This window comes from Pyxicephalus adspersus, chromosome 6 (genome assembly GCF_032062135.1).
Source record: "Pyxicephalus adspersus chromosome 6, UCB_Pads_2.0, whole genome shotgun sequence".
NCBI lineage: Eukaryota > Metazoa > Chordata > Amphibia > Anura > Pyxicephalidae > Pyxicephalus > Pyxicephalus adspersus.
The window spans coordinates 991,138-1,001,695 of NC_092863.1; the positions used below are offsets into that span (position 1 = coordinate 991,138).

Consider the following 10,558-nt stretch of genomic DNA (forward strand, 5'->3'; position numbering starts at 1 on the left):
TAGCACAGCTATCCATTTACACTTCAAGTATATATTCAGTGGTTACATTTTGGTACTTACTCAATAAGTGTCCTTTAATTGTTAGAGTGTGCTATTCTTTAATTATTCTACAATTGCAGGAGAAGAAAAATCTCAAAATAGCAGAATAGGTGGAGGAATACCAATATCCAGGGGAAAAAGTACAAATTCTAAGCAGATATAAAACTCCTCATGCTAAATTGGTGCAATAAGCTCCATGACCACATTTTGCATTGTATGTAATATGGGGTGACATTACAAACGGTCTCATGTGACACAGGACATCAATGTAGTTAGGGGACACCCGGACGCAGCAATCTATATTTATAGAAACAAAATGAGTCCATTTTCTACCTAAAAAAGGGAGACTGTGCTGGCTGAGAAATCATTATTTCAGCTGCGAGGCAATTTATTCCGTGTGCGTAACCTCAGAAGAGGTCGCTGCGTTTGCAATGATGCCAGATGCGTTCGTCAGTGCTGTGTAAAACAAGAAGCTTACCGATTCCTAAACTGCTCGTATAAAAATATTATTGCGTGCCAAAAAGGCGTCCCAGGTATAATGATCTCATTTCACAGACACAAATCAACTCTCTAGTGTATTAAGATGATAGAAATTCACAGACAACAATGGGGAGTCCATACAGCAATATTGCACTGGTAATGTGGCCCTTACATAAGACATTCATCTTTAATGTTTGCTTATGGCAGCACAATATCTAAATACAAACCTGACTGCAGCCCATAGCTATGGTGGTCATATGAATAAAAAGCAGTGTTGTAGTAACCTCATAATACAGCCAGAGCACCTTAGCAGCCCACAGGTGAATCCTAAAAGCATTCCTCAGGAAGAGCTGGAAACCAAGGTCCTCCCCATTTTCCCAACTTCTCTGATTCCATGTGAGATATCATCATGTTATCTTGCTAAATAAAGCAGAAAAATGGTCTAGTGTACAATATACATCTCTCCATAGCTTAACCCTATTGCTAAAGAGACACCAACCCGCAGAGGAAGCCACTAGGAAGAGATCAGCTGCAAACACAGGCAATGATTGTGAACAAATACCCCCAGGATTAGTAAGAAGTTGTAGGATCCTTCCCTTCGACCCAATGTAACACAAGCCCTCCCTCCTTCTCCAATGTATTAAAAACGAGGGATTATGATAATGGAAAAAAAATTGAGACAGTTTGCATTTTTCAGCAGAATAATCTTTGTGGTAGAAATTTTTATAAAATGCACGAAATGTAACAAAACATTCCCAACCTTTGTGCCATCCTCAGCTCTCAGATACATCACACAATACAGGGATGATTATCATTTCTTGCTAATTTATTGGACCTCTCAGAGAAGGAATGAGGTGATGTGGCTGGACTGTAAAAGAGCAGCAGAGGACTGATCAGGTCATCTTTCAACTCACTCTGCACTCTCCTCTTATACAAAGATGTATGCATATGTAGGGGGACTCCTTATTAAGGACGTTTCCCTAATTTAAGATGTGGTAGTTGGTCAGAGTTAACCTGTAGTTTGGAAATGGTCCTCACTGGTTGTTTGGCTGCCTGTACACAGTATAAGGAGTGAGCAGTCACTGGTGAGGGACACTTACCTGTACCTCCAGTCACTGCACTTGGTGCCATTAAGGTGGGTTCATCTCACAGGGGTAAATATTTGCACCCATCCAGTAGGGGAATCACATATAGTTGTGAGTCAGTGAGAAAGAAAACTATTATGGCCCACTGGGTTGTGGGCTTGGGCTGGTCAGGACTTTGGCCTTGCAAGCCATGGGAAGGGAATGTCCCCAAGGCCCGAGCCAGACACAGTCCCCCACCTACTAACATACAGGATAGGATCCTGAAATTGTGCTTACAGACCAAAGAGAACTCCTAGGAAGGGAGACTGTCAGCCATGGGCTGTGGGATGGATTAAAGCTTAATGGAGTCCTGGAGAGGAATGATAACCAAAGTTGGACTTATAGAGGACTGGGCCTGGGAATACTACCCTCCTGGATGGAGTCATATAACTATGGGACATCCCGCACCCAGAACATTTCATTGTTTGTAAAGGTTCTTTGCTCAGCCACTTTCTGTTATAGAGTGACACGGATCTCTCCCCGTCTCCCACTTGTGTTGTCACTCCCTCAGTAGTCTTCATCTAAAGCCTGTGTAAGTGGACATAAAGAAATCTGTCCTGAGGAATGCTCTGCAGCCAATGTATTAGAAAATATTTAGATTTATAAACATATTATTATCGTTAGAGTCATATAGTTACGTGATCTCTTGAATCTTAAAACCTATTCGGTGACAAATCTAGCACAACCAATTCCATGTAAACAAACACTAAACAATTACTAAGAGGCAGAGGAGACTAATGTCAGAGCTCATTGTGGCCATGGAGGAGTGAGCGGAGGTGACAGGTCTGCCTGGCAGTGACAACATGTAATCTTCACAGCTGTTTCTTCATCTGATCAGCGTGAGTCAGATTTAGACCAGGGGAGCGGTGGCTGTGACTCAGACGCTGCGCCTCCTCACAAAGTGACGATCAGATTACGCCAAGGAGTTTTTAGTAAAATTTATTACCCCTTTTTTTTTCTTGGTTTATAGAGAATCTCCAGAATGTGTATGAAAATACCAGCCGGGCTTACAGATGTTATACATTATTTATTGTTTGAAATTTATTACTGTAATAGTATTTTAATTAGCAAATGTGGAATGGGTATGGCGTGGTTATAGTACGATGTGTGTCTTTAATATGCATTAAAAAGTTACCCTAATGCCTTCTTTTTCCACAAGGTGCACCACAGAAACACACACATTAAAAAATAAACTAAAAGAAAAGAAAAATAATGTATCTGGTTCCCTTACTAATGCAAAACATTAATAATATTCTATGCTAGTGTACAAAATTAAATAAAAGGTAGCTTACATATTTACACATTGTAATCCAAGCATCAGAATGGTGAATGTTGTGAGGCAAAGTACAATACACTCCCCTATCTAATACTGCGCACAAGGCTTGGACTAAACACGGAGAAATAAAGCAAGTTGTTTTGACATGCCATTGTTAAGTTGCCATATTTTTGGGCACTGGAGCATCCATTGTGTAACATGCTTGGTAAATAAATTCTGTATAAGTTTAGTTTAGTCTGGGTGCATATGTTTGGGCATATTGGTGGTAAATGATAAATTCCATTATCATAGGATTTGCTTGTAAAATGCATATTAGACAGTAAATAATGTTCCATCAAGCAATCATCCTATAACAAGGATATATTAAATACTATAAAGTTATAACAAGAATAGAATAATACAATGTGAACACACTGCCCAAGCAAGAGATATTCCAATGTAAATTCCCAAATCATCCCGAACCTAGTGATATCCTCTGGTATAATGTAATATGCCGCACACCTAAACAATTCGACCGCTTGTCTCCCCAGACTTGACAATAATGGGCATTTTGTCCACCAGAGGTTTTCCAACAAACCAGACAAAAGTTTTGTTTTATAAAAAGAAAAAGGAAATTGTTCTCTCTGGCTGAGTTCTGGAAATTAATGACTGAATTGGGACAAAACAGAAGTATTGTATTATATGTCACCAATAAGTGGAAACAAAAATATACCTAAGAGACACGTTTTTAGTATTGCACAAATAATATTCAGTGACAACAAATCATTCCAGAGAATATGGTTAGAAAATGGACAGGTATGAACAAATATACATTATATGACTTCCTTCTACCCACATTTACTTTAAACCTCCTGACTTTCTCTGGGTTTCTCCAAAGTTTCTTAAGCATTGAGCAGTTTGCACCCCTCAGGGCAGTTACCACTAACACCAATGATATTTTTTTGCTATCTGTAAGGGTGACATTCTTCCCACTGGCCAGCAATGTGAAAGAGTAATTCTTCCCACTGACCCCCACACTAATATACTGTGATCTGTGGATAAAGTAATTATAGCCGGTATTTCAAGGGTTCCCCTGTGTTAAAAAATCCTGGGAAAGGTTGGACTAGATGTTAAATAAAAACATTGATAAAGGCTTTAGAATTGCCTTTGGCAGTTACAATGAACAATTGTGCATTTGATGGGCCTGCATGCATCTACCATTCCCCGCCACTGTCACACAAATGTCCTCACCTAAACACAATTTGATGCCAATATTGATGGAATGGATCTTGTCCAGTATTGAAAACATTTGCTAACAAAAAGCAAAATACTTTTATGAAATCAATTCTAGGTTTGCTGGATCACCCAGGTTCACTGATGAAAGTATCTTCTCCAGCCTTGGAGAGCTTTAATAAGTCAGGCCCATTGTGCCTTGTGTGTGCAATGAATGTAGTGTGACATAATGATTGTGCCATGTGTTTATCGTAAACAGCTGTCAATTGTTTTTGTGTATTGTATAAAATCCCTGTTTTTGTCCTTTGTTGGCTCTCAGTACTGCTGACCTCTTGAAGCCTTGCTGCTATTTCTTGTCTGCACTCCAGCAAAGTCTGCATGGCCAGGTTTCCCGATAGTGACAACTGTGATCCATGCCTGTGCATTTAGAAGCCATGCGACAGGGTGACAAGACGGTAGTACAACTGGACAGAACAGTGTCACTAAACCAGAATGTGACTGAACAAGAAGCATTATGGCAGGATCATCGGACAAAATTTTAAATGACACTAACAACAAACCTTTTAGTGGCTTGGTATTGTTTCTAAAAAAAGTAAATATTTATTTCTATCTGAAGTAATCATTTGTACACACAGACAGGAGCAGGATGCAACTATTTATTAAAGAAAGCCAAATACTTCATTAGAAGCAAAGTAGAACAATTCCTGATGTGACAAAGAGGATGATTAAGGAGATGAAGCGTCATGTCGAAGTATGTAGAAGCCCCCCATAGCATTGGCCCTACTTATAAAATGTGTTGACAGACCCCAACAGCTGTGGACTGCAAAGCACGCCCAGCCCCTTCCTCAACCCCAGCCAAAAATCACAGACACACAGCAGTAGATGTCAGATCCCTGCATAGTGCAGGACAATTCCCCCCTAAAGGTACAAAGACCCCACGGGATCCCACCAACACCATGCAGGAACTTAAAGCCCTGAAGATTCGGATCACCTTCTTTATCACCCTGATTGGGGTGTCTCTGATGCTGGCTGCTGTCATGAGCAACCACTGGGCAGTCATGAGCCCCACTGTACATGATTTCACCCAGCCCTGTGAGGTGGCCCACTTCGGCCTGTGGAAACTTTGCACCAAGAGGATCTTCGTGGAGGGTAACGATGTGGTCAGCACACTGTGTGGCCCGCTTAGTCTTCCAGGAGGTAGGTCCTCTATCTATGCTATGAATACATTCAGTAGTCTATAAGATATCTCTGCTTTCTGGACATTGGGCTGGACCATTGGAGGGTGAATAGAGAACCAGATTTAGACAATTTCACCAGTCTGGTGGTCTACATTTGTAAGGATTTTGAGAAAATACCCAGTGCTATTCCAAAATCCTAAAGCTGCCCACATTCGCTGCAATCAATTGTACAATCTTAGACTGTTTACATCAGACTGGTAATTGTTTGGAAAATCCGAGGGTGCAAAAGCAAAGCAACCCATTTTAATGTCTGAAGCCCCTGTCTTAATATCAAAATGTATTCAATAAACACTAAAAATAGAATATATGTGTCTAATGTGAAATACCAAATATATTGAAGCCCATGAGCTGCCCATATAAAACATATACATTATTACAAACATAAAACACACATTCTATGTGCTTTTATATTATTAGTGTATCACAACCAACCAATGACATTTTCATTGCAGGTATTATACCATAATAGACTTTATTTTCTGTTCTCTACAAGTTGCCTAGACTTCAGTACTACCCAAGCCAGCCATACAATTTGTTTCCAATCAGGCAGGCCTTGCACTTTACTAGTTGTTCATAGATGGAAATCAGATTGTACAAGCCATTGTGACGGGTGTGGCCAGCTTTAGGGACAGGTCCGCATTCATGTCATAGGTACGCTGTATCTGATATTACAATATCCCGATGGCAGAAGTGTTTGTTCTTCAGGACAGAATTCTTTTTTTTTTCTCCACATTGCCGCTTGTATTTTTGTCAATCAGAAATAGTTTTTGATCTGTACTGCTCGTAGCCAATCAGAATCAGGATTTTTGTTTTCCAAATATCGCATCGCAGTGCATATGTGAATCTGATGACAGTTAGAAACACAAACAGCTCATATTGCAGACAAGTAGTAAATGAAGCAATATGTGTCTGTAACATATAGACTGCAGGCTATAAATAAATGTTACAGAATTTAATAATTCAGACTATTGGTCATTCCGTATTGGAGATTCTGGTCATGCTGGACATATGAGAAAGACATTTTAAACCAAAATTGGAAGGTATATGGGACAAAGGTTTAGTTTGGAGACAAAGGTGCAGCTTTAAAGGCCATGAGATTGGATCATTTTTGGGTCTGTAAATGAGCCCAGTGCCTGCTGAGTAGACTGGCATTGGGATGGGTGAGGATATTTCTACGCCCTAGTCTCAGGCTTATTTTGTAAATTATTATTTAAAATGAATCATGGATGAACTATGGGATATACACTATACAAGGGTCCCAATTATATATTCAGGATGATCACATTTCACCTCACTATTCAAAAATTCAATCTTTTCAGATCTCGGAGCTATAACAAAAAAAATCCTTCCACCTTGGGTGCCCATAATAATATGAACGTGTCAGTTACTTTCCATGGCTGCACAAATACATTGCCTTACCAGTCACAATATAAAGTAATAGTATCATTTCTTCAGGAAAGCTCCTGAATAAAGGGTCATCCCTAATTTCCAGTCCCTGTTAGGGTGGGATGATGAGGAGGTGGGTAACCATATATTAATATATATAAATAATAATGGCAGAAGGGACACTGGTAAAATGTGTCAGTTCTTCTTCTGACTGCCAAAGCAAAAACCAAACCCAGAACACATCCAGCCATTACCACAAGTGCAGAACCCACAAGGACCGAACATTTATAGCTGCAATCAGAACAAGTCTGACAAGCACAAAATCAAAACATCTTAAGCCAGAAACTTAGTTCTGCTCCTGACTCAGCTGCCAAAACACGGATACTCTATTATTTAGCCCCATCTCAATTTCATAAGGAACATTCCAAGAGTCCGAAGAACAAGTGTGTCACAACCCCCAGTCCAACTACATACAGGAGAATACATTTCTTTATTATATGTCACCACACGAGTACAATCATTGCAGAAAATCCTATGTATACTGTATATTCTCGTTATATATGCCGGATGTAATTCTCAGTATCTGTTCTTATTCTGTATGTATAGACTCTGCACAGTACCACTTCTCTTGTCCTGTACCCGGGTGTAATTCTCAGTATCTGTTCTTATTCTGTATGTATAGACTCTGCACAGTACCACTTCTCTAGTCCTGTACCCCGGGTGTAATTCTCGGTATCTGTTCTTTTTTTTGTATGTATAGACTCGTACCACTTCTCTAGTCCTGTAGCCTGGGTGTAATTCTTGGTATCTGTTCCTATTCTGTATGTATGGATTCTGCACAGTACCACTTCTCTTGTCCTGTACCCTGGGTGTAATTCTCGGTATCTGTTCTCATTCTGTATTTATGGACTCTGCACAGTACTACTTCTCTTGCCCTGTACCCTTGGTGTAATTCTCAGTATCTGTTCTTATTCTGTATGTATGGACTATGCACAGTACCACTTCTCTTGTCCTGTGCCCTGGGGTAATTCTCAGTATCTGTTCTTATTTTGTATATATAGACTCTGCACAGTACTACTTCTCTAGTACCTGTAATTCTCAGTACCTGTACTCCTATTTTAGGAAGGTTTTACCACCTATGTGACAATAGTACCCATGTATTTGAGATATTATTATAATGTGTTCCCTCTCATGCAGCAGCTGCCCCCCTCCCTGTGTATTTAGTAACGGATTGTATCAGCAGTGACAAAGCTCCACTAATTCCAAAATTAATTCATCTGTCACCAAACTTATCCCCCAGGAAAACAGTTAGGTATGGGATGGAAAGCAGAGCCGGCATCTTCTCCTGCTCCGATCTGACCAATTGTGATCACCTACACAAAATGAAATCACTTTATTCTGATTGCCTGAAGCAATTCACCTAACTTCAGATTTAGAATACAATTCCTGTTAGCTTGGGTATACATGGCCAATTCCTGATGGATGGGAAATACCTGGAATTGTCTCAGTATGTGAAGCCTGGGAGGTAGCTTGGCCTTTATGTTTGTATTTACGTGGTCTAGCGAGAAGTCACACCAATACTGCCTTTCCCAAACTCTTAAATTTGGGGAACCCCTAAAATAACTTACACGTCTTATGGAACCTCTTCTATAATTACCATATCTACAGCTAATGGTACGGCGGTCAGAGAAAATGTCTCTTACATTGCTGGCCAGTGGGAAGAATGTCACCATAAAGATGGCCAAAAACAACAATGGTGTCAGAAAACTGACCTGGAAGACTTCAATTGCTCAATGACAAAGGAACCCCTAGCAAACCCAAAAGGAATTCTAGGGTTTCACTGAAAACTGAGAAATATTGGTGTAGTATGTTCAGCAAATAAGGATTTCCCAGCCTAAGTAACCGATTTATTGTAGCCAAAACTTTGTGGATTTTGTTTGAGACCATTGCAAGCAGAATAGACACGTGTCCCCAGCAAAAGAATTCTCCTTTGATCCTGATTTGGAAACTGTATGGTTTTATCTTTCATCTAGCTTACCCATCTTGGTGACAACAGCATATATAAAAATGGGTAGAACTACCACGTGGGGACACAAATTATAACCTGGAGGATCTAAACCTTCTTTAAAAAAGAAACAAAATAGGAGTATTAGCTTTAGATGGATTGTTCTTTCTGCATTCAGAGGATAAACAAAGCCTCATATTCTATGTCAGACCTGAACACAGACGTGTGCCCAAGTAACTGGCATTATGCCCTCCAGAAGAGCCAGGAGTTGCCACGATACATCAGAAATCACATAGGCACACATGCAAAGACATGCAACCGTTTCCAAGGATCACATGTAGTTCAGCATGGCCTAGGAAATATTACACTACAAATAATGTAACAGTCCCTGTGGCCAAGTAATGCTGAATGCTCAATGAAATTACTAAAATAATTAAAAGAGATCCCAACAATTCTGAGACCTCAATCTGAACAACATCGCTGAGCCTCAAACTGCTGAGACAGCAACAAGAGGTATTGATGAGTTCACAAGCAATTATCTAAATGAGCACAGCCTGGTCCCAGGAGCTTACAGTCTACAGGTTCTAGATAGTGTAAATGTTGGCATGGCCAGACTGGGAGATTCAAGGGCCCACATGCAACAAGATTTTTCTACCCCTGGTCAAATGAAATCTTCTTCCTGGGTATTGTGTATTGATGGACAGCTAGGTAAGAGACATCTGTGTTCAGATTCAGTTGTGTCAGTGATAAAAGGCCCAGCACCTGTCCACATCGCTTTAAATGGGCCCCTGTACACCTACACAATCAATGCAAATGGTAGGATGGCCCCTGATCAGACCCATGTTATGAGATTTCATTCCCATGCTCTAGTCACACAGAACAGGAGATCATACAATCTAACAGCACAGCAATCAAGTGATATATGATAATCTGGAAGATATTTTAGTTACTGTTGGAGTCTGGTGGTCTGACTCTCCCACACATGTGATTGTAATTTAATTGTACACATTGAGGTCAGTTTACTAGAAGAGTGAATACTGTTCACATAGTAAAGTGAATTCAAATATTGGTAGGTCATACCATTTTCACCTAGGATGTTCATGAAACTGCTCTTTTTTAATATCCTTAAAGTATTAACCTACAATGGAACTCCGAGGATACAAAGGGCAAATTATGACCAGCATACATGAATATTCTACACTTCTGTGGTTCACGTTTCTTACCCTTAGTAATTAGTCCTTGCCAGTGGGTGACCCCACTAAACATGGCAAACAAATTGAAACTTGCAGTGACACCTCCCCAATAATATTGAGATCAGCTTGTGGCTTTTTGGTTGCTGTATGGGAATTTGCTGTTGCTCTCTTTAACATGCCCTTAGCTGACACAGTCCTGGGGGTTGTAGTCATTTGGCAGTCTCTGTTCCAGGGCAGTAATTTATACGGCATGAGGTGTCCCACCTCTAAGACTCCATCTTTAAACATAGGGATGGCTGCACAAAGAGCAGAAATCGGGAAGATGGCTAGATGCAGACCTTAAATGAACGACAATGAGTTTGCTTTGTACATTGTATAATAAGCAAATGCCTTTTTTGTTTTATAAAATATTTTTTTTACCCGTTTGGTCTATCTCACTGCTACTGATCTCTTGCAGCCTGTTTTGGGCCATGTCATGTATAAGTCTTCTCAAGCGATGAAAATATCACATTTCTTAAGCTGCGTACACACGGCAAATTTTTCTCGCCCGATAATCGGTATCGGCCAATTATCGGGCGAAAATCTGCCGTGTGTACAGTCGGTCG

The 10,558-nt window shown here is 40.2% G+C and overlaps 1 protein-coding gene and 1 long non-coding RNA gene across 2 annotated transcripts in view; one reads left to right on the forward strand and one right to left on the reverse strand.

The window, feature by feature from the left end:
* The window catches only part of LOC140332865 (uncharacterized), a 359,753-nt gene that overhangs the window by 194,474 nt on the left and 154,721 nt on the right, over nucleotides 1-10,558 (reverse strand). The gene's annotated exons all lie outside the window — the stretch shown is intronic.
* CACNG1 (calcium voltage-gated channel auxiliary subunit gamma 1) overlaps nucleotides 4,999-10,558 on the forward strand; it is a 16,725-nt gene continuing 11,165 nt past the window's right edge. The window contains exon 1 of the mRNA XM_072414086.1: nucleotides 4,999-5,328. Coding sequence (XP_072270187.1) covers nucleotides 5,088-5,328 — 241 coding nt within the window. The 5' untranslated portion in view covers nucleotides 4,999-5,087. The remainder of the gene's footprint in view (nucleotides 5,329-10,558) is intronic.